Source organism: Crinia signifera, chromosome 3, assembly GCF_055691185.1.
Source record: "Crinia signifera chromosome 3, ASM5569118v1, whole genome shotgun sequence".
Taxonomy (NCBI): domain Eukaryota; kingdom Metazoa; phylum Chordata; class Amphibia; order Anura; family Myobatrachidae; genus Crinia; species Crinia signifera.
The window spans coordinates 231,310,434-231,335,474 of record NC_139219.1 but is presented as its reverse complement, the minus strand read 5'-3'; the positions used below and the strand labels follow the sequence as shown (position 1 = coordinate 231,335,474).

At 39.0% G+C, this 25,041-nt stretch overlaps 1 protein-coding gene across 1 annotated transcript in view; it reads right to left on the bottom strand.

Moving 5' to 3' along the window:
- LOC146064290 (putative cation-transporting ATPase 13A4) overlaps positions 1-22,878 on the bottom strand; it is an 85,549-nt gene extending 62,671 nt beyond the window's left edge. Inside the window, exons 1-6 of the mRNA XM_083177585.1 lie at positions 22,816-22,878; positions 20,240-20,413; positions 19,832-19,978; positions 6,449-6,519; positions 6,288-6,368; positions 1,632-1,701 (exon numbers count right to left, since the gene is read on the bottom strand). Coding sequence (XP_083033711.1) covers positions 1,632-1,701; positions 6,288-6,368; positions 6,449-6,519; positions 19,832-19,978; positions 20,240-20,413; positions 22,816-22,878 — 606 coding nt within the window. The remainder of the gene's footprint in view (positions 1-1,631; positions 1,702-6,287; positions 6,369-6,448; positions 6,520-19,831; positions 19,979-20,239; positions 20,414-22,815) is intronic.
- Between the last annotated feature and the right edge of the window lie 2,163 nt (positions 22,879-25,041).

The following is a 25,041-nucleotide window of genomic DNA, read 5'->3' as shown; positions in this document are numbered from 1 at the left end:
GGCATGTTTCACGCCCCCCCCCCCCATATTTATTTATACGTGCACCTGCGTATATTAATATATATATATATATATATATTACACGCAGGTGCATGTATAAATATGGGGGGGGGGGCGTGAAGAATGTGTTCCCAATATTGAGTACTGGTGTGTTTTTTTTAATATGGTGTGTGTGTATATATATATATATATATATATATATATATATATATATATATATATATATATATATATACATATATACCATAATATGGTGTATATATATATATATATATATATATATATATATATATATATAATATATACCATAATTAAAAAAACACACCAGTACTCAATACTGGTGTTGGAAACACAATAATTAGCTCTGGTAAGCAAAGGCACACACTTTTAACATGACAACATGACAATTTAGTAGCACTTACTGTTAAAAGAAGGGATGCAAACAGTTAAGTGTCTGCTCCCTACACATTCCTTTCTGTGTGTACAGCAGCAGCATGAAGAGGGAGAAACACACTAGCAGGTAACAGTTTTTTTTTACAGCCTGTGAGGACGGACTCCTCCGGAGTTTCAGGCTGTCAGTGTGAGCAGGCATGAACTGCTGGGAAGGAGGGAGGGACGGGACTGTAGCATCAGGGTGCCGGCTTTAACACAGGCAGTGCAGGCACAGCTGTGGGGATGTCCTCCCTGCACTGAGGAGCGTCTGCGAGCAGCGGCTCTGTAAAAGCGTCCCTGGCCACTGCTGCGCTTCTGTACAGGAAAGTCTCCTGTGTGACGCGCCAGCAAGTGTCCTGTGCCCGGGGACGGAAGTAACAATGGAGTGTGTGTGGGGATCCCGGGACCCGGCGCACAAGGCGTGTGTCCTGTGCCCCGGGGTCGGAAGTGGTGGCGGGGGTCGCCCTGTGTTCCTGCGCCGGGAACTCGGCGCAGCAAGAAATAAAGTGGGCGGGGGAGCCGGCGAGCATGGCGGGGGAGCTGGTGGCAGAGTGCACAGCTCCGGCGCCAGGTGACATCTCTGCGCCCGGAGCGTGTGCTCCACCGGCTCCACCCTAGCTACGCCTCTGGGGTGACCTGGAAAACGTGCACTGTTGGGGGTACTTGAGGACCAGGGTTGGGAACCACTTTACTAAATTGTGCTAGTCCCAACATCTGCATCACATTTGAAAATAGCAGCTTAGTTAAGTAAATTATCATGGCTGCTAGGTCTGCATCAAATCCATCCTTGCTAGGGGTGTGGCCAGAATGTTGAGGGCACCATAGTGACATTTTAAAGTGGACCATGTCCCAGCGAGACACCTCTCAACAACAGGTGTTCATTTTAGGCAATAGTGCCCTAGTTTATTTTATGAACCATAGTAGTGCCATAGTTCACACTATAGACCTTACTAAGGTCAGATAGCACATGGAGGCCTGGGAGTCATTCCAATCAGTGGTTATCACAACTGTAATATGGCGACCATGTTGTATTCATGCCCTGTGAATAACACAATGTATTTCTCACTTCCACTGAAAGAAAACAATGGCAAAACATCCCACATTTTTCCAGACGGACAATTATTTTGTGTGTGAACATCTCTATGAATACTCTGTGGCATAACAGCACCTTTATCCAGTAACTTTCACCTAAAACTTACTTCTTTGAACAACAACTTCCAAATTGGTTCAATATCAACTTCAATACTGTTTGGTCCACAAATAGATCTTCTAAAGAGAAATAAATGACACAATGATATGTTAGCAGTAACAATACTATATATATATATATATATATATATATATATATATATATATATATATATATATATATATATATATATATATATATATATATATATATATATATATATATATATATATATATATATAGGAGCAATCCAATACTGTCGGCACTCCAATGAAAATAAAGCAATATAATCTGGTATATTTTTTTGTTGCTGTAGGAGGGTCTGCAGAAGGGGTTTGTCCCCCCGAAACGTCACTCGCTGTTTCACCTGTTGTTTGTATAATAATACAATTTTTCTTAGGCTGAAAATTCTCTGAGTGCCGTTATTGTCCTATACCTTAGGACTTTGGAATATATATATATATATATATATATATATATATATATATATATATATATGTATATCTGTAAATCATCCAAGACATCTAGAAACATAAAAAACCTGAATCATGTTTTCTAAATTGTAGTGATCAGTCTAGTTATTAAGACACAGGACAATGTAACATGACAATGAAAATATGTTTCCCCAAATATTTTGTTTATTTTCTTTTTGGGTTTTGGTTCATATGGTGGGCATGGGATGCGGATGTAAGTAATATAGTGGGTACACACAGTGCGATTTACACAATTTTTCTATTCGATTTTGCTTGTAGAAGCAAAATCTAATCAAAATTGAATAGGCATCGAATGTTTTTCAACATTCAATGCAGATTAAATTTCAATACTTGCTCCCATGTAGTGTAAATCAAATAGAAAAGAAGACTTCCCAGGCAATACTATATAGTACAAATCTGTACTACATAGTCAAAATCGAATGTGAACACTATAACCAACCCAGACTTAGACCCAGACCCAGATTGAATAGCGGTTGAATAGAAAGTGAAATCTCACCGTGTGTACGCACCATTATCTTTTCATAGCTTATTAAACATGTATTTTATTTTGTTAAGTATAGTACAGGGTATGGGAATGTGGGAATAGATATACATACTGAAATTCTTCTCATAAATATTTTGTAATCAAGTAAAAAGTCTATATACCACACATCGGATAATAGAAACCCCCTTTAGTCAGTTTTCTGAAGAAACCTGCTTGAATAGTAACATGGTAATAAAGGATGAAAAAAGACGTTAGTCCAACAAGTTCAACCTATCTAACGTGTAACTACTGACTTGAGTAAGTCATATCTACAGTATATGAGCTATTCCATCAAATTGCTATGTGTAAACACTGATTTAAAGGTAATAAAACATGCACATATCTGTGATGCATGAAGTAATATAGACAAGCAATGCTGTCTGGCATACAGTTGTGATCAAATGAAATGCTGGACATACCCACTGTTTGTAGCCAAGTCAGTCAAACCATCAAGTGAATGTGACCAACAGTGGTTATAAATGTTCTGAAAGTGGCTAGTGTTGAACACTGACATCGCTTTTTATCAATAACTAAAATACCTGGCGAGAAATTTTAAGACTCCTGTTTGGAATATAGGAGTTCTCTCTTTCACATTACATGCCTCTTGCTGATCGGTGTGATTATAAATCAATAATCCCTACACTTTACATCCAGGGGTGGGGGGAAGATCACCCACAGCCCAGATTTCTTAAAATCAAGGTTACCCAAATTTGCAATTGATGGCACTTCTTAGCACTTTTTGGGCCTGATTCAGAGTTGATCGCAGAGTTGATCAGCGAATTAGCAGATCAAGCGATTATTACTTGACTGCGCATGCATATGAACGATATTGCGCATGCATGCGCCCAAATAGCGACAGAGACTGAGTATTGTCGTGAACGCAATGTGGTCAGTGGTTAACACTGGAATCTGGTGTATGGGGGTAGACACCTGCCGTTTTCAAGAATTATCTTAAAAAATGCAGGTGTGCCCAGGCATTTAAAGGGAGGGTCTGGGACAGGTTTACTCACATTTGCACATACTGGAAAAATATTTCAATGGTTTGTGAATTGCGTGTGGATTTGCAGGTGGATAGTGATCTGAAATATTTTTGCTAATTTTTTCCCATCTTTACATGGGTCAGGTTTTGTTTCTGTCTGGGTGGTAGCTATCTCCTTGCAGTTATCTGCAACTTTCCAGATCAGCAATCAACTCTAAAATCAGGGCCTTTGTCTGGTCAGCTTTCAAATATTGTACTGATCTACAGAAAACATTAGACAAAGTAGGTTTTTATCTTTTAAATGGAAAGCCATGCTTATTTTTAAAACAAGATGGTGAAAATGATCAAAAAACGAAATATATAATTTTCAAGTGCACATTTTATTCTAAGTAAAATATAGGTTAAATTCCTAGGTCTTAATGATACAGCCCTCTCAGAGGCGTAACTACAAATTTTGAGCCCCCCCGCCGCAAATTTTTTGGGCGCCCCCACTCCCCCTCCCCTCGCCGCTGTCTCTGCTGGTACCTGCCTGCGGTGCCCGGTGCCGTCAAGGTCCCATCTCTCCCAGCGCTGGCTAGTGGCTCCTGCTGCTATAATGAAAAGTCTCTTAGAAAATGGCTGCCCCCATACTGCAGACAGAAAACTGTCTGCAGTATGGGGGCAGCCATTTTCTAAGTGTCCGTTTTCATTATCGCAGCAGGAGCCACTAGCCAGCGCTGGGAGAGACGGGAGTCGGGACCGTGACGGCACCGGGCACGGCAGGCAGGTACCGGCAGAGACAGCAGCGGGTAACTATAGCCCCGCAGACCCCCGGCGCCCAAACTTTCTCTGCGCCTCCCCGCCACCGCGGGGGCTGCGGAGCTATAGTTACGCCACTGAGCCCTCTCCTGGTTCTCATCTTACCTATCTGATCGCTCTTTCAGTGTTTCTGAATTCCACCTCCTCTTCACTACCTCTGTCAGCCATTCCGCAAGGCTCAGTTTTAGATCCTCTACTTTTCTTAATCTATACCTCATCTCTTGGAATACTAATCAGCTCTTTTCAGTATCACCTGTTTGCAGATGATACTCAAATCTATCAATTTACCCCAGAGTCACCAGTGGTTTTGGGCCGAGTCTTTGAATGCCTCTCTGCCATTTTATCTTGGATGACTTCTCGCATTAATTATTGCAATAGTCTCCTTACTGGTCTTCCCAAGAACAGACTCTCACCACTGCAATCTATTTTGAATGCTGCTGCGAGGCTGATCTTCCTAGCAAGATGTTAATTGTCTGCTGATCCGCTCTTCCAGTCCCTTCATTGGTTTCCAGTATTTTACCGTATTTAGTATAAAATACTTCTGCTCACATATAAAGCTATTAACCATACTACTCCAACGTATATCTCTTTACTTATCGCAAAATATCTCCCATCTCGACCACTCCGCTCTGCACAAGATCTGTGTCTATCTTCTGCACAGATTAATAGCTCCCATTCGCTATTACAGGACTTTCATAGAGCTGCCCCCACCCTATGGAATGCCCTTCCACGCACAAAAAGACTCTCTACTAGCCTCCAAACTTTCAAACGTTCCCTGAAAACTCACCTCTTCAGGCAAGCCTATCATATTTAAGTTCTACACGCATAACCCTCTGAGGCACATATGTATTATATAGCTTCCCTTCTGAACTTGTAACTTGGTGGGACTGCTATGCTATTACTGGTGCCTGTCCTTGTGTTTCCCTCCTATGTCCCTATAGATTGTAAGCTTGCAAGCAGGGCCCTCCTACCTCCATGTCTTTCTGTTGTTACCCAGTTTGTTCTATCACTGTCTACTATTGTAAAGCACAACTGAATCTGCTGCGTTATATAATAAACTGTAAATAAATCAAATAAATAAATAAATAGGTGCATATTCCTCCCTTTTGCTAATTTGTATGGTTTTTTCGAATAACCAACACAGAGAGCTCAATATTTACCATATAGGCCTCCTCCGCATAGCGACTGCCTTCATTTAAGTACAGATATTCCCTTCCTCTCTACAAGTTGATGGCATACGGTTACAAGTTGTGTGTAACATCTGCTTGGGTAAGCACTGTATGGAGTTTGTTCTGCTGTCTGCTCTGCTGGGTACAGTACATCTATAAACCTCTATGGGACAGCTTTTAGCCCTAGCTCAGTGGTCGTGAAACCTTTTTGCATCACAGCACCCTAGAGTTCAGAATTCTTCACATGGCACCCCTAGGCCAAAAGTTTCTTATTGAGAAATTTAGAATCAAATATTAAATAAAGTAAATTGTGTTTATATGTCATCCTTAGAGTCAGTTATGTGGTTTGGGACCAAACTTCTGATTGTCCATATAGCCTATGAGTGTAAGCCACAAGCACTGGTTTCTCTAATACATTGCCAATAGAATTTTGAATTGCTCTTGGAACACCAACCCAGGGCACACCTCCTAGTGCTCTGAGGTACCTTAGGGTGGCATGGCACACAGTTTGGGAACCACTGCCCTAGCCATAATACTTAAAATGCAATACTAATCACCCATTAACTGATTCCTCTAACCCAAATATAATCTAAACCTTTTTATTAACTATAAATAAACAAGCTATTCATAAATTTAAAAATCTATAATATTGCAATTTCCAACACATACATACAATACACAAATAATAAAAATGTGTGCGTACCTTATGTTTTGCTCCTCACTTGTTAACCCAGAAGAAAATTTTGTGTGAACCTCATAACAGGTTAGGTTGTCCTCAAGAACCCTGAAACGGAGGTTACAAGATTTATAAACATGAAACACTTTGAGATAAATTGTGTCACTAATGAACAAATCTGCACTCACCCTGATCTCCGAAACTGTTGCTCTTCTTGGTCCCAAACATAACAGATTTTTTGCACTCGTATCAATTTAACCTATGAATGTCAGCAGGAAATAACTTTTAGTCTTTAATATATTTTCTATTATTTTTATTATTATTATTATTATTATTATTAATATTATTATATTTATTATCACAATATATTCCATACTGTTACTAGGTCACCCTGACACGTTTCCACCAATAATATCACTTAACACATAAGCACCACTACTCATCCACAGTTACTGTACTTCATTCAGAATTGTCCTGATGAAGAGGTACCGACCCCTTTGTACCACTGTTATCTAGGTGTCACTGCAAAGCACAGAGTGAATCTATTGGTTGTAGTAGAAGAGCACTGATGATGATGCACTTGCAGCAGGATTTTCTGTCAGAAAAGCTGTGCAGAAGCTTGGAGCCGGTGTGTAGATCACCAACTGAAGGCATAGAAAGAGTGCTGCTTGTAGTGTTAGTGCAGTAAATATAAATGGTGGGGATATCCGCGTATGAACCCTGCTGAAATAAACAGCAAAGGTTCTTTTTTTTAATACATTATTTGAAAATTCTCAATAGTACAATTCAAGGAGACAAGCTTTGAATATCAAATAAGGTGCCCCACACAAATTTGTGGTTGTATGAATGTAACGCATACAATGGAAATAAAACAAAAATATTGTAATCATAAACATTGCGTAGGCATATATGTCACATGACATTACCAGGCACATTCGATTTTAAATAGGCATCTCCATTTGAAACATATATATTTTTTTATTATTATTATTATTATTATTATTATTATGCAAATAACATATATTAAAGAAAAAGGTACTTGTGAGTTATCTGGGCGCCCGATTTTTGGATTGTATGCCTTAAGTTAAGGCATACAATCAGATGCGATGCGATGCGATATCGCATCGCATCGCATCGCATCGCATGCGACCATCGGATGCGATGACCCGATTTTTCCATAGGAATCAATGTTAAAATGATTCCTATGGAAAAAGGGGTCCTTTTCATACCCCTACTATCCAAGTGGGCATGGAGTTGGATATAAACCTGTGGCGAGCGTAGCGAGCCACCGAGCCCGAAGCGTGGCGAGCGAAGCGAGCCCCGCGAGGGGACGGTATTCTGTGTCCCCTCGCGGGGCTCGCTACGCTCGCCACGCTTCGGGCTCGGTGGCTCGCTACGCTCGCCACAGGTTTATATCCAACTCCATGCCCACTTGGATAGTAGGGGTATGAAAAGGACCCCTTTTTTCCATTGAATTCCATGTTAAAATGGACTCAGTCCATTTTAACATTGATTCCTATGGAAAAATCGGGTCATCGCATCGCATCGCATCGCATCCGATGGTCGCATGCGATGCGATGCGATGTGCCCGATGCGACCCGATTTTGAAATCGGGCGCCCAGATAACTCACAAGTACCAAGAAAAACTATAGCAAGGGACTCAGACAGACTGACAATACACAAGGAAAGAACGTTGGAAAAACCAGGGTTAATGGGTGATATCCCGCTAATAGTACATCATAGCATGGTACATCAAAGTCATAGATCGCGGGGCCAGACTCTGAAAAAACAGGTGTAACAAATCTCATGCATTATGTAGTTGTCTTATCAGGAACCATGAGGTTTTTACAGATGCAATATTTATGTTTGGGTGTCGGAAGGTAGAGTTTCAATATATGGGCCCGATTTTTTATAAAATTGTGCCACCCCTGTTCCTATATCAGGTAAGGTGGTCGGCCTTTCCATATGTGTTGCGTAGCATAGTTTAAGTTTCTAAAATTGATGGGGCTGTGCGTTTAAGCCAATGCCTTAGAATCAGTTTTTTTTCGCCACCCCATCATCATTATCAGAATAGGCAAAATAACTTTTTTGCGGCCGTCTAGGTCCCAGTCACTAAAAATGGAGAGCAAGCATACAGTGGGTTTCTTGGATACATTTTAACTGGAAAATATTGTTAATAAGATAAATAAGTTCATTCCAATATGTCGATATCTTGCCACACTGCCAAAAGTTATGAAAAAAGTAGCTTTATGATGGCCACATTTGACACAGATATCAGGTTCCCCTGGAATAATGTGGGCTCTCTGAATAGGCACCACGTAGGCCCTGTACAATGTCAAATGTACCTCCTGAAGGGAGGCAGAGTGCAGATTTTTTAACATTGGTTGGCAACGTTTAAGACAGCACCCCCCTCCGGGAGGGTTGGCATATCAACGGCCCAAGCCATCATTGACCTGGCCCATTTTTTGTCGCTAAAGGTGACGTGAGCTTCTGTGTGGTAATAATGTAGCCTATAAGTCTGAGTGTGTGTCATAGACATTAGGGTAGCTATTGGATCTGTGTCCGCATCAGCAGGCATAGTCGGCGGTAAGGATTGGATTAGGTGTCTGTCTGATTTGTAGGAACATATTGAATTGAGCATGTGTTGACTCAGATTTCTCTTTCAGGTCTGCAAAGAACAGAAGGTGACCACCCGAGTCATATACATCTCTAATGGCAGATATACTCTTCTCCTTCCATAATAAGAAGGGCTTATTGTCAATTCCCAGAGAGAATTGAAGGTTTCCCCAAAAAGTAATGAAGTGAGAGACCAAAGGGGATCTCTGGAGGTTCTTGTTAGTGAATACCCAGGCATTGTATTCATCCCTGAATAAAACATTGTTAAGTATTTCTGGATTAATCATTCCTTTGGCAGTGTGTAATAAGGCTGCAAGGGAATAAGGGCCAAAAAAAATTGTCTTCCAAGGATCGGTTCACGAAGACAGAGCATCTCCAGAACCAATCCGTTATAAATCTAAAGCTGACAGCTCTACTTAAAGTAAGTCCCTCTGAAATGCCCAGGCCCCTTTGGATCGGGGAAGTTGAAGTTTAACAGCTCAGAGAAATTTAGTAAATACAAAGTTAATGATGGAGCAATCATGTCTGGAAAGGGTCATAGGGATCATTAAGTAGGAAATGCAATACTTGATGACTGCGGCAGGCCCCACCAGCGAGAGGGGCAGGGTAGTTCATTTATACAGAAGGGTAGATATTTCTGCTATTACCGGTCTAAAATTGGCTGAATAAAGTTCTGACAGGGATGGGGGGATATGTATACCCAAATACCTCAATGAACGGGATACCATAGGGAATTGAAATAGAGGTGATTCAGAGGGGATGGGCCCAGGGTTACCAGTGAGGAACATTAGCTTAGACTTGGAATAATTGACCTTAAATCCTGCAAAGTACCCAAAAGAGTTAATCATGGATACTGTTGCAGGGATAGATTTAGTCAGGTTAGAAGCAAATAGCAACATATTGTCGGCAAAAATGACTAGCTTGGCCTCCTCCCCAGCAAAGGTTCTTAGAATGTGCTGGTAACATGTGGATAGAGGAGTCAGTTTCTGTGTTCAGCACTGCCATTAGAAATTAAGATGCCTAGTACACTTATAACAGACAGACCAGTCAGTCCTTACCCCTACCCCTGGGCCTGTTGGACATAATGTTCCAAAGTCAAACAGAGGAGGTACATGCTATGATTATGTATATATTAGCAATCACCCTCCTGTGTCCAGGAAGGATCAAAGAACCAGCACTCCACGATAAAGGTCCAACAAAGTTTAATTGAAGCATACACAAGCACGGCCCAACAGCCATTTCAACTGCTCAACACAGTTTTCCTCAGGGCTATAGCCTTAATGCAGTAATCAATAGCAGCACTCGAAATAAGAAAATGAACCCTGCGGCTGGTTGCCAACATTTAAATGTGTATTCACTTTTACGTCAGGGTGCAGATTACCTCTGGTACTATGCACCCTGATGAAAATGTGTCTACACATTGATACATTGGTAACTAGCTGCATGGTTCATGTTCCTATTTTGAGTGCCACCAGTAACTACTTTTGTATTCGGACCTTTGAATTTGTCCTGGGAACATATAGAGGTCACCGAGTTGCAGTTTTTTTTATATATAATTTATGCTATATGTGAGCATTTGTTGCATGGACAATCACTGTCCGATTACTTTAGACAGAAGTTAATTCCCCGCGGATTTCGAGTCCGGAACGTGCCGACCATCGGGCGCACCAGCACTGAGTTTTGCCGGCGCTGGGTTGCTGTACTAAATAAGTGCAGTTTGGACTTAATGATTCTTGTTATTGAATATGCGGGTAAAGAGTTAAAAGCAACAAAAGACAAAATTACTATTCTTCATAATGAACACCAAACTTTGATGGCGGACCGTGCTCATGATAAACTGTGGGTCAAACTTAACCAGCAAATCGACACCTATAAGGCTGAGTTATTGAAATTTAAAAAGACCAAACTGTCTGCAGTCCAACAGGACTATGAATATAATAACGTGTATCGTTGGCTTACCGGGACCGATAAGCCATTTCAACAAGGCGGGCCTGGAAGGAGAAATCGTACCTGGCATAACCGTCGTGACAGACCTACCCACGAGCCATCTACTTCGCAGAGTGACAGCGATTTCGTGGTCCCCGATTCTGATGATGCATCCAGCGGTAAGCGTCCCCCTTTAGGGAGAACCACCAGAGGAAAAGGTGCAAAAACCAAAACACCCGACGTGGCGGCCAGTGCGAAAGGCTCTACAAGAGCACGCGGCAAAGGAAAGAGTTAGTGTTCAACTTATCTACCAGAACTATCTCTCCCGACGAACTTTCTGTTCTTAACAAGGGACTCTCGTTCATACCGACAAACAAGCATAATGATTTCGATTGGCAACTAGATTGCCACAAGCTGGCACGGAATATGAGGCTTAAAGAACATTTCCAGGACATCAGACCGACAGGTAATAAAGACTCTGTGACTGACTTATTTGTGAGAAAACAAAAGATTTCTTCATTTGACCCTATCAGTCATAATGCCTCTTTAAAGACTTTTAATAGACTCTTGGGGGACACTATGGTTAAATATACTACAGCTAACGTTGTGAACCATTACAATTTATCTAAGAATGAGCAACGTGCTCTTCATGATTTAAGTGTGGATAAAAGTATCACTATACGCCCTGCCGACAAGGGGGGCGGCATAGTGATACAGAATCTAGATGATTATTGTGCCGAAGTTTATCGGCAATTAGCTGATATTAAAGTTTATCGCAAATTACCTAATGACCCCTCGATTGTCTTTCAAACTGAATTATTTAAAATCCTTGATGATGCATGTAAGGGGGGCCTGATTAATGAGAAGTGTTGCCTTGCTTTGAAAGTTTTACATCCTACCGTGCCTGTCTTATATACACTTCCAAAGGTCCACAAACGGTTAGTGGACCCCCCTGGTCGACCAATAATATCGGCCAGGGGTAGTTTGTATCAACCTACATCACAGTTACTTGATATGTTGTTACAGCCACATATTGTGATTCAGGAATCGTATCTCCTGGATACTACCAGTTTTTTGAATAGATTGAATGGGGTTGGTGACATTCCAGTTGACACATTATTATGTGTAATGGATGTCACCAGCCTCTATACATCTATCCCACATGATCAGGGCTTAATTGCCATGAAAAACTTTTTGTGCAATAAGGTGAACGATTTTGGGTTCGATGTTTCATTATTTCTGTCACTATTGGAGCTGATATTGACACGCAATTACTTTGCTTTTGATGGTAAAATGTACCTGCAGACATCCGGGTGTGCGATGGGGGCAGCCGTCGCTCCGGCGTATGCCAATGTTTATATGTTCGAACTTGAACAACAAATGTTCTTTAAACACAGGTTTTGCCCTTATATCCGGATGTTCTGCAGGTACATAGATGACCTCTTTGTTTTATGGGCCGGGGGATTGGAGAAGTTCGAGGTCATGATGAAAGAGATTAATGATTTAGATACACCTATTAAATTTACTTATACATCGAGTACTAGTGAAATTGCGTTTCTAGATGTCAGGGTCTCAATATCTGATGGGCATTTGACAACTACTGTCTTTTCTAAAAGCACTGACAGGAATACTTTATTAACATCGAATAGTCATCATCCACCATCATTGAAAAGGGGTTTACCCTATTCGCAGATGATACGAGTGGCACGTATCTGCAGCGATTGGGTTACCCTACCAATGGAGTTGGACAAAGTGATTGATAAATTTCATGAAAGGGGTTACCCCTTGAAATCATTGTTGCAATCCAAGTCTAAAGTCTTGATGTTAAATAGAGAGACACTTTTGAAATCTTCAGACAGAAAACATGATGATATTTTCCCCATCATCACCACCTATGACACATCGAGCGCAGTTCTGCCTATAGCCACTAGAACTCTTTGGCCCATCGTATCCACAGATACAAGTTTAAAATGCTTCCATAATGTCAAACCTTTGACATGTTACAAAAGAGGAAGAAATTTACGTGACATGTTAGTTCATGCAGATATCAGCGGATTTAAAACTGATTCTGCTATAACTAAGAAAAAACCTGGGTGTTACAAATGCCCTAATTGCGTAACCTGTGGTTACTTGATTGCAGCCAAGAGTTTTAACCATCCACATTCTGGTTTTAAATTTAAAATCAGACATGTTCTTTCCTGTGACTCACGTTACGTGGTATACATTATTATTTGTCCTTGTGTTACCATATATAATTTTGTTTGCATAGAAATTGAATATTATTTTGATACTATAAAGTAATGTAGCTATAAATTGAATATGTATATCATTTAAATGTTTACAGAATGTAGCAATATTTGTATTTAGGTAGTCTGTGCTGTAAGGAGTAAGCAATGTATACACTATGGGCCAGACCCAGCCATCTGGAGAATGTAGCTGCTAGTACATCATCCAAGTTACTTTGCAGGACAGACAGGACACTATTGTGTATTTTGACAACAAGAGTGTAAAATAGATTGATGCACAGGGAGAGACCAGAACAGGAGATCTCGCAAAGGAGATTACCACTAGAGTCCAGACAAGCAGGAGACCCTGTCACCATTAGCATCCATAAATTCAATAACGTCATGAGAACAGGGAACGTCAATCCATGTATTTGTGATATAAGGAGAGAGATAGAGTAGACATTCACTCTCACACACACAGACACTCACAGACACACGGACAGTCGGCAAGAAACCCATTCAGAGAGTCAGGAGGAGAGATGTGAGAGAAGCAAGAGAAAGAATGGAATAAATAAGCAATGGGCAGGAGGTGAGGTGAATCATAGGTAGCTATACCCATGTAACTTGTAAGTATGTCATTTTATGTTAGTTTTGTAGCAATCTAAGTTTGTCAATTGTTTAATGTAATATAAGCAAGGAGGCGTATATAAATATATATATAATAGCATATACATCAATTACTGTGTTAAAATTATTCTGTATGGTTTGTTTTGCCTATAAATAAAATCCTCCAATTGGAGCTAAAATTACAAGTCTCGAACTCTCATATTTGGGGAATCAAATTATGACAAGTACTCTGCATATTGTATTGTAAGGTCTATTAGAATATAATTGCAGATGTTAAATATATGTGTTATATCAATACAAGATATAATAAATATATTTTATATAATATTTTAATCTCAATAACCATTATTGGGATAAGAGAGATATATGATCCCTAAAATAAAACTCTACAATGGCGACCACGAAGGGACTTGTGAATTTTGGTATCTGATTGTATGATTATAATATTTATAAGGAGTAGCAGATGCGTGAAGCTGGCTACCTAACCTACAGAATCACAGTGAGGATGTATCTAGGAAAACGTAATACTATTGTGTATTTTTATCTTGCATTGTTTGTAGACCTAGAATAACGTATTGGTGAAACAGAACTGATATTCCATTGTTACCATTATCTGGGAGTGCACGCTTAGATATTGATAATATGGCATTATTCAGAAACATTTTTAACTAATACTACATTTACTAGGCTCAGCACAAGGGCTGGTTAGCCTGCTGACACATTGCAAGATCACAGTGGGGTATGTTACTAAATAGGCACTTGATAATTGTAAAGGCCTAGAATAAATAAACAGTGGAAATGAGCATTTCCAAATAAATTAAAATTAGTACCAGATATTAGAGTTAACTTTGAGAATCCGGACACTCTCATTGGGAGGATATCTTGTGTACAAAAGTATAAATACAGCATTGTAAAATAAGTGCAATGTTGAAAATGAAAAGAGTTGCTGTAGCATTTAGGAAAATGCACAGAGCAGCGACTTTAGAAGTTAAGCAGGAATGTAAAGAGAAATCAGGTTCACGTCTTAAGAGCGCATGCCTGAAAATGAATGCAAATGTGAATTCCTTCTTGAAATCCCTAAAGGTTAAGAAGTGTACTCAGAAGAATTCTGAGACAAAAGTAAATTTTCTGGCAGATTGTAAACAAACTGTCCAGATCTCTCATGAAGGGATCACTGAAGCACCCAGCAAAGGTGTTAGGAGCAGGGATGAGACCACAGAGGGGCTCATTCACAAACAGACTACAAAGTCTGAAATGGTCACAGATGCTAATCAGGGCTCTGTAATAGTGGAAGAAAGTAATACTGTACAGGATGTACCTATACTCAAAGCACACATTACTACAAATAAGGCAGGAGCAATGAGAGATGTCCCCTGCACTGTTTTGATTAAGGGGGATGATCAGTACAATAAGGAGAGTGATTCTGCAAAATACACTCTCACAGCCCCCATTGTGACAAAAGAAATTGTGTTGCCCTCAGGGAACAGGGAACTGACAATAACCTTGTATACACACACTCCAATTGTAGGTAAAGTTGTCACAGAATTAAATGAGCAAATGTATTCAGCCACAAATATGTCTGAGCTGAGCAATGGCATGAATTTGAGCATGCATGATCACACAAAAGGTTCCACCATCTCTGTAACCCCCACACAGCAGTTAGAGACATCTAGTGGTGGAGCAAATGTCCACAGTCTCTTAGAGAGACCACATGCAGAGTGTCAATCTGTGAACACCACACAGAAGTACAGGAATGCTAAAAAGCATCACCAGGATGAGAATGTTTATATGTCTTGGAGTCCTAACCATTTTATTTTAGGTTTGGTCAAACATGAAGCCCCCGAGTCATACCAAGCATATTTAACCAGTTTTTCGCCACACAAGTATATTTTTCAGAAGCTCCAAGTTTCCAGACTGAAGAAACTCACAGGACCACCAAAAGCAAATCGAGAAAAGATGCATCCTGGCAATGACAACAGGGAGTATTGTTCATTGACTTTTAGATTAAATGTAATCATTGAGTGGTGTAAGGAACTGCCACATGTTTAAATGGATACAAGATCCAGATTAAATGTAACCTGCATCATACCTGCAGCAAAGTTTATGTTGTCAGTAACACCTCCTATTACATAGAGGAGAGAAATGGCACAGACCAGAAAACATGGCCAGCAATGTTGGACCAGTAGATAGCACAAAAGATATAGCAGCATTGTCACACCAGTTTGTAAATAGCAATAATAGTAATTGTATTTCTTTTTGTTTCAATTTTAGGTTACAAGTTCTACACAGCAGCTTCAATACTAATGGACGCAAAGTTTTAAAGAAAGCCCCAAGTCACAACAACAACCTCTATTAAACCTTTTATTGCTGCAATTATGCAAAGAGCCAGTACCTTGCACAGCTTGTGTTTGTCATCCAAGGAGAATCCACAGTAGCTCTAAAAAAACTGTCACACGGACAAAAATCAAAGGACTTTTTTTTTATTAGTTTCTTTTTCTTTCTTCAGTCCTTCAGAGAAGGAAAAGGTTTAAATACAGCAACTATTATTTGTTTTCTGGACACATGGACAAAATCCCCTTTTCTCTTCTTCAGGAGAAGTTCATTAACCCCCTCACTACAGCAATCATTGTTTGTTTGTTTGTCAGGACACATGCACATTCCATTTACAGTGTGCATTATTCTAACCACCAAGTATGCAGAATCCTTTTGTACATACATTTTTTTAATCGCCGATCAATTCACACATATGATCTTCATTCTTATGTAATTGTATATACCTTGTAAATATTTGTTTTCTTTTTCTTCTTATTCTTCTTCTTATTATATGCTGATCATATATATACGCTTCCTTCTTAAAAAGCTTCAAACTAATTTAAATATCAGACAAAGAATGGTATGCCTTACATCAAATTGCAAAAGAGAAACGTTTTGTTAGTTGTTGAGATGGACCAATCTCTTAATACAGACTTAACCAAGTCTAAGAGAATGAATAATAGCATAGATGGAATATTGTAGTTATTGTATATGCACATGGCTGCATATCACACAATACTGGATGGAATTCGATATAGTCAAACCCATTCTTAACAGATATTTTATATTTGTTTGAAGCAAAATCATAGTCATTTGTTGTATTGATAGGATGTTTTCATAGATACGTTAAATCAAAATATGTATTGATAGGATGTTGTCATAGGTATGTCAAATCAAAATATCATTGTTAGTTATAGGATTTAGCTGGTGTATGGTTATTTTAGTTTAAGATAAGATAGTATATAGGACAGGATAGGTAAGAGATCAGAGACTGAATGGTAAATTATTATTCAGTGAGGAAATTTAGTATAAATGGAGTGGATCCTTTAGAATCTACCCCAGACATTTACCTGCCAATGCCTGAAGATAAATGTTCTTATCAACAAGTAAAGCAAAAATACTTGGTTAAAGTTTCAACTGCTGTATTCAACGTCACAACTGTTTTGTTCAACACAACGAGGTTGGGGTTAAAGAGAGACATGGACACTTATCATGATTGCAGCGCGATAATCTTAAAGGACGCACAAGGACACTTGTCACGATCACAACGATAATCTTAAAGGACGCACAAGGACACTTGTCACGATCACAGCGATAATCGTAAAGGACATACAAAGCAAACTCGCTAAGGACTGCATTAATGAGGCTTATCAAAGGCCTTGTGTTTTTCAAAACTGTGGTGAAGAAATTTATCAAGACCACAGCACTCCAAGGGCCACACACATTCCCTCTATACATGTAAAGCAACATGTCAAGCAAGTCAACAGCCTCTATGAAGAATTCTACTTCTACGTCCACCATACTGCAAATGTAAAGTGTCTCCAAGAACTGCAACCCACACAGGTGACAGCCCTCAGCCAGGAAATCACTGTGAGCAACAGTTCAAGGAAAGTGTCCTCACTCATCGACCAAACAAGATCTACAAGGCAAGCTGTGGCGTGGCATATAACTGTCTGTAGCAATGAAAATATTTTCCTCATGAATACTGAATATAAATAACCTCTGTCCCTGGTCAAATTTAGTTATTATAGGGTAAAATAGGTTAATTAAATGAAGGATATTTCATACCAATGGTTAATGTATGGTTAGGAGAGTTGGGAAAAGAATGTTTGAAAATATATATGAAGCAATTATGGTAATTTACTGTGTGACCAATCAAAATAATTTCTCATGGTCACAAGCGGGGGACTGTTACCATATATAATTTTGTTTGCATAGAAATTGAATATTATTTTGATACTATAAAGTAATGTAGCTATAAATTGAATATGTATATCATTTAAATGTTTACAGAATGTAGCAATATTTGTATTTAGGTAGTCTGTGCTGTAAGGAGTAAGCAATGTATACACTATGGGCCAGACCCAGCCATCTGGAGAATGTAGCTGCTAGTACATCATCCAAGTTACTTTGCAGGACAGACAGGACACTATTGTGTATTTTGACAACAAGAGTGTAAAATAGATTGATGCACAGGGAGAGACCAGAACAGGAGATCTCGCAAAGGAGATTACCACTAGAGTCCAGACAAGCAGGAGACCCTGTCACCATTAGCATCCATAAATTCAATAACGTCATGAGAACAGGGAACGTCAATCCATGTATTTGTGATATAAGGAGAGAGATAGAGTAGACATTCACTCTCACACACACAGACACTCACAGACACACGGACAGTCGGCAAGAAACCCATTCAGAGAGTCAGGAGGAGAGATGTGAGAGAAGCAAGAGAAAGAATGGAATAAATAAGCAATGGGCAGGAGGTGAGGTGAATCATAGGTAGCTATACCCATGTAACTTGTAAGTATGTCATTTTATGTTAGTTTTGTAGCAATCTAAGTTTGTCAATTGTTTAATGTAATATAAGCAAGGAGGCGTATATAAATATATATATAATAGCATATACATCAATTACTGTGTTAAAATTATTCTGTATGGTTTGTTTTGCCTATAAATAAAATCCTCCAATTGGAGCTAAAATTACAAGTCTCGAACTCTCATATTTGGGGAATCAAATTATGACAAGTACTCTGCATATTGTATTGTAAGGTCTATTAGAATATAATTGCAGATGTTAAATATATGTGTTATATCAATACAAGATATAATAAATATATTTTATATAATATTTTAATCTCAATAACCATTATTGGGATAAGAGAGATATATGATCCCTAAAATAAAACTCTACACTTGTGGACTATATTACGTGGGAAAGACATCCAGAAAGTTTAAGGAGCGGATGGCTCTCCACCGCTCTTCTATTAAAGCGGCTTTATTAGGCAAACCTTGCGATCAACCTGTTGCTGTACATTTTAAACAGCACAATCATCAAATATGCACTCTGAGATATATGATTATTGACCAGATACCTGATAGCATACGTGGTGGTGATCGCAATAAAAAATTATTAAAGTTGGAAGCAATGTGGATCCATAAATTGGATACTGTTTGTCCTAGGGGTTTGAACGAGAGGATCATGTGGAACACATTGATGTGAAGAGATGGATACACACATGGCGATATTGGTCAGAAGGGTTAAAATGTACGTTTATCTTTATTCTGTATTTTTATTCTTGTTGTTTTAGTTTGGGCACATTGTCATGGTGTGTTCATTTTTATATTCATGTATTTTAAATGTATATGTATTTTTTTATTATGTATGTATTGTTTTTGCTGTGTAACCAGGTGTTCCTTGCAGGCTAACACACATCCCCCGCTCCTGACTCGCAGATCTGTTACTCGTTGCTTAGCAACAACCAGCTGGTAGTTGACGCTGATGTCATCTCATGTCGCCACTCCAGCTGGAGGCAGTTCTGTGATTAGAGGCGTGGTGGAGGGTGGATGCAAGCAGGAGCACAGGTACATAAGGTGAGCTGGCAACAGCTTAGAGTTGTGTGTACTTTTCCTCCTGACGACGGGGCAGCAAGCCTTGAAACGTTGAGGTATTAAAAACCACCATTTACAAGTCCTCCAGTGCCGTGCTTGGTCTCTTCTTGATGTTGGGATTCTACCGTCTATATATATATATATATATATATATATACACTCTTACAATCATTCATAAGAACATGCAATATGATGTTATTCTTATTATTAGAAAGAAGACATACCGTAAATCAAACACACTACACTATATATTACCTTTAGATCGGTCTTCTGGATGGCTTTGCTAATGATAGATTTGCTGTCAGCAATCACAGGCTGAGCAGATGTTGTTTTCATCGATATATTCAAGCCTTGGAGTTGAATCGATATCACATTTTTCCTAAAATATTGCTCAAATTCATCCTGCACATTAAAAATATGGAGTTGGATACTTGCCAAACAGAATTTCGTATTCTTAGTGACTTGTGCACCTTTTCCCACTGGACTTGTGCACCTTGTGCAACAGAAATCATTTCAATACAAAATTTAATTGGTTCAGAATATATTTCAAAATGTGTTAATGAAGAAGCATTTGCTGTGTAAACACATTTTACAATTAATCTCAGAAAAAACTTGTTGCACACTTCACTTACAGTTCAATTAATGAATGAATGTAATACTTACTGTGGTTTTAAGCAATATAGTGTCAGCTTCCTGCAAAGTGCATGGAATACAATGTGCCCATACATGCCACTCTGGCTTCCAGTAGAAGAGCAGCCAAAGGAAGCCACAGGAGAACACATATCCAGCGAGACAGGCTGCCCTTTTGTAGAATTGTGCCTTATAGCCAAATGTTTCCTGAAGGAAAGAAAAACATATTTGTCATCACATTGTAACAGGATGCTTACTACGGATAAGTCTGCTGCAGGTAGGATCTGAAGAACGACCATACTCCCGGGTGCGGGTCGCCATCGGATCGGACCCGCTCACGGTGCACATCGTGAGAGGGACGTGCCCCCCGCGTCATTGTGAGCAGGTCGGAAGAAACACTGACGACTCGCTCACTATGTGCATCGTGAGTGTGTTGTCCTGGTGTGTACCCCACATAAGGTTATCAATAAATCAACCAACACAACATCTTTGATTCAGAATTGTGTAAAAGAAATATAGCTCTTATGTTCACTGGTCAGTTGTTTTTGTTATTAAAGTGTGATCAAATATTTATTTTAGTCTCCATCTTCGGGGGGTTTAACTGTTTGCAGCACCTGTCTTACCACGGCCTGCACTACGGCACCATTCCACCCACATTAGTGGTTGCAATGAACTAGTACAAAAAGTTCCCTAAAAAGGGAAAAAGCACTTTGACATACAGTACAATACTTGTTAGATGCGCTGTGCTGGACAGTGTACAATTGCTACAGTGTATATAGAACAAGGGTTAGAGTTGCACATTAGACATAAATAATATTCCAACTTAGCTTAAATATTATTTCAAACAAGCTATGCTAATTAGATGATCTGCAACTTTGAAATACTGTAAAACAAGTAACATTTCAACTTTTTGGTACTACTTAGATTTAACTGTTTGCAGAGAATGTAAAACATGTAAAGTAAATTACTGAATGCTCCATGAAAGTTGTATTGAAGTAAACAAAGAAGAGAAGGAATATGAGAGCTCAGGCTGATCTCTAAACTAATTTATGGCATACATAAGGTTCATGTTTATGTTAATCTATTCTTAACAACTTCATAAGAAAGGAGGAGTTTAAAATGCACCCTATTATCATTGTGTTGGGGGATAAGAAATGTGCTGTTTAATTGTTCTGTTTGCACTTTCTTTTTTTGTGTTTTTGTACCAAGGTATAAAATAGTATGTATAAATTCTTACAAATTGTCACAAACATCTGAAAGACGATTAATTAGTATAGATAATAAACAAATACAGGTCATACTGTACTTTGACATCACCAAATAGAATAAAAAAGAGTGTGATGCAAGAAGTGGATATGATTTGAGTTATTGCTATGCATATCGTAGATAGACAACAGAGACCTGCTGAATAAAAACGACATAATAACATACTTTATCCTAATGTAGCTAATGTATGTTACATGTTATGAGAAAGCATGTGCATTTAAATTTGTATTGATATATATATATATATACACCAATCCCAAAAGCAGGCACTCCACAACCAGTTTTTCAAAACTTTGTATTGAAAAACCAAGTATTTTCGGGGATAAACCCCGTCCTCAGGGTACAAATCAATAACAAATATAACACTGTGGCTCACAGTGTTATATTTGTTATTGATTTTTACCCTGAGGACGGGGTTTATCCCCGAAAGTACTCGGTTTTTCAATACAAATTTTTGCAAAAATGGTTGTGGAGTGCCTGTTTTGGGATTGGTATACAATGGACTTGTACTACACCTGACCTAGAATAACGTCACCGGAAGTCCAGTGCACCCAGGAGAACGGACGGACGATGCCTGAGCCCTTGCACTGTGAGTATTTAAGTTTGTTTTTTTGTTTGCCCACATTATGTGTCCTGAAGACGTGCCCAGCCCGAAACAGCGAAGACCCCAATAAAAAGTTTTATGCACTACAAGTCGTGGAGTGATGCCCTTCTTCACTTTGCTATATATATATATATATATATATATATATATATATATATATATATACGATCGTCTGCGGCACTGGGGACTGGCAAATAACTCACACAACAACCAGCTTAGTAGTTGATGTTTCAGCCTTTATCAAGGCTTTTTTCAAAACAGCTTACATGTCAAAACAGCGTGTACACTCACCTTATATGGGTTTTGACATGTAAGCTGTTTTGAAAAAAGCCTTGATAAAGGCTGAAACATCAACTACTAAGCTGGTTGTTGTGTGAGTTATTTGCCAGTCCCCAGTGCCGCAGACGATCGTATATGTATATCTATTTGTCCGGCGCGCTGGACTCTGCTGATGGCACGGGGCCATAACCACTTAAGGAGCTGAGTGCCGACTACCCGTCTATTTATATATATATACACAGTAAGTGGCATCATCATCGACCGCACTACAGAGCAGGTTTACCAGTAGTAAATGAGATGTGATATTATGAAGAATGGATCCGACTGCTAAATTACACAGTGCCCAAGATTACAAAAAAGTGAAAATCCAATATATATATTCTCAACATATACAATGACATCCAAAATAACCGCATCTACATTGCCACTTTCATGAACAGATCATAGACAATTTTCTCACCATCTCATTTTCTTCTCCTTGATTAAGTAAGGCATGATGCTTTCTATCAATATTTCTCTCCATCAACAAAGTTATGTTCTGAGTGTCCAGTATATAGCCAATACTAAGCTGGATAAATGACAGCAGGTAACTGTTCTGTACCTGTCCTTATATTCAGGTATGGACTGTCTCAGCCATCCATTCACAATAAGGCTTATGTAGCCTCTGTACCAAGGGCATGCCCCTTTCATGACAATGCTCAATTTTGATATATTGCTTCACAGTTTGGAAATATGTATATTGACATATTGCATTTATATCCTTTCATGTAATTTCCTTATTTGTGTAAATCATCATGAGGGCATCTGTTTATGTTAAGTGTGCAATCAAACAATATATGTCCTATATAAATCTTTGTAAGACAGCATCCTGTCCTCAGCCTGCTGCCATCAGTTAATTTATAGCTGATCTAGAAAGCTGATTAGCTGGAACATTTATGAAGAGCCACCATTCATTCACTGGAGTAGACCCAAGCAAAATAAAAAAACTTGAATGGATAATTAACCTGAAGTATAAGATGACTTATATAAAGAGCCAGCCATTTTATTTCACGTAAGAAATTAAATACATGTTCAGAATGTCTGCAATGCTTATGTCTATAGGTTCAAAAGGTCCACATGACTTACCGGTCGCCCGCTGAGGAGACCAGGTTAATTTTACAGTGTTCATCTATCAATCAGAAAATAGAAGACCTAAATATACCTTGATGTGCAAATAGAGCACTAGTTGAAGGTCAGTTAGTAGGGACCTACCATAAACTACTAGACAAAGGGATACCAAACAGAGGAACCGGTATACTTGACCATTGTTTCCGGCGAAAAGAAAGAGGATACAGCGCCTATGATTGTCCATTTTGTATTGCATTTGTTTTAAGATTGAAGGAGTCTTTTGGAGGATCAAGGGCTGCAGTATTTTGGGCGCAGTCATTATTCTTTTATTTTTGTATTGTTAGTAGTAATTGTATGTGTTGACATATACAGTGTCATCATGTAAACATGTTGACAACAATATTGTGGATGATGACATGTTGTCTGTTGACACTCTACAAATTTCGACATGCTGTCTGGAACCCCTCACACCTAACTCTGCTCTTCAATTGGTACAAAGTTTGCTAATATTTTATTGATGCACAAAAGATTGCAGATTCTGAGCATGCGGCCCACAAATAGGAGCCCATGATATGATACACTAGCTTCACCTCCTTTTATTTATGCAAAGCGTTTTCGACCGTCTCTTATTTTTCTCTTCTCATGTTCTTGCTATTGCCTCCTATCTAATTTTGAATTGTGTGTTTACTGTCGCAATGGTTTGCTGTCTTGCTTCTTTTTGTATTTGTTTTGTGTGTTGATGACTGTAGAGTCCTTCTGATTATGTGGTGCCTCATAAATAAATGTTGCTGATGATATACAGTAACAATAGCATCAACCAGCCTGATGCTCTATTGGTTGGCTTTGTAAATGTGATTGCTGAGAAATTGTTAATTTAGAAGCCCATCTTCCATGGGAGTATTATAGTTATGCCTGCTCAGCCCCACTCAATGTTTCAATAAATACATTTATTTAGCAACACAATGTATTAGTCCAATACACACATACAAGCAAATAACATGATCAAGTAACCAATGTGACATCCACGCAGACATTCCATGCTGTGCTATGCAGTTTATTAGGTATCATACTACATGCATGGAAAGCAGAAGACAGGAGGCAGGAAGTGTAGCATTGACACCAGGATGATATACTCATCATAGAAAAAGTATTTTTCCTCTTGGAAAAGTTTACAGTTAAAAGTATTTCTTATCTCTACTAATTTGCACCTCATAGTAATACCAATAGACAGTTCCAGGCTGCTGTCAGAAGTCAGTTTCCAATAAGACTGGTAAATGCCATGTGAAGAACATGCCCTTTTATTAATTAATTTATTAACAGTTTCTTATATAGCGCACACATATTCCGCAGCGCTTTACTGAGAATATTAACAGTCACATCAGTCCCTGCTCCAGTGGAGCTTACAATCTATATTCCCTACCACATGTTCACGCACACACAGACATTCTAGGGTTAATTTTGTTGGGAGCCAATAAACCTACCAGTATATTTTTGGATTGTGGGAGGAAACCGGAGTACCCGGAGGAAACACATGCAAGCACCGGCAGAATATACAAACTCCACACAGTTAGAGCCATGG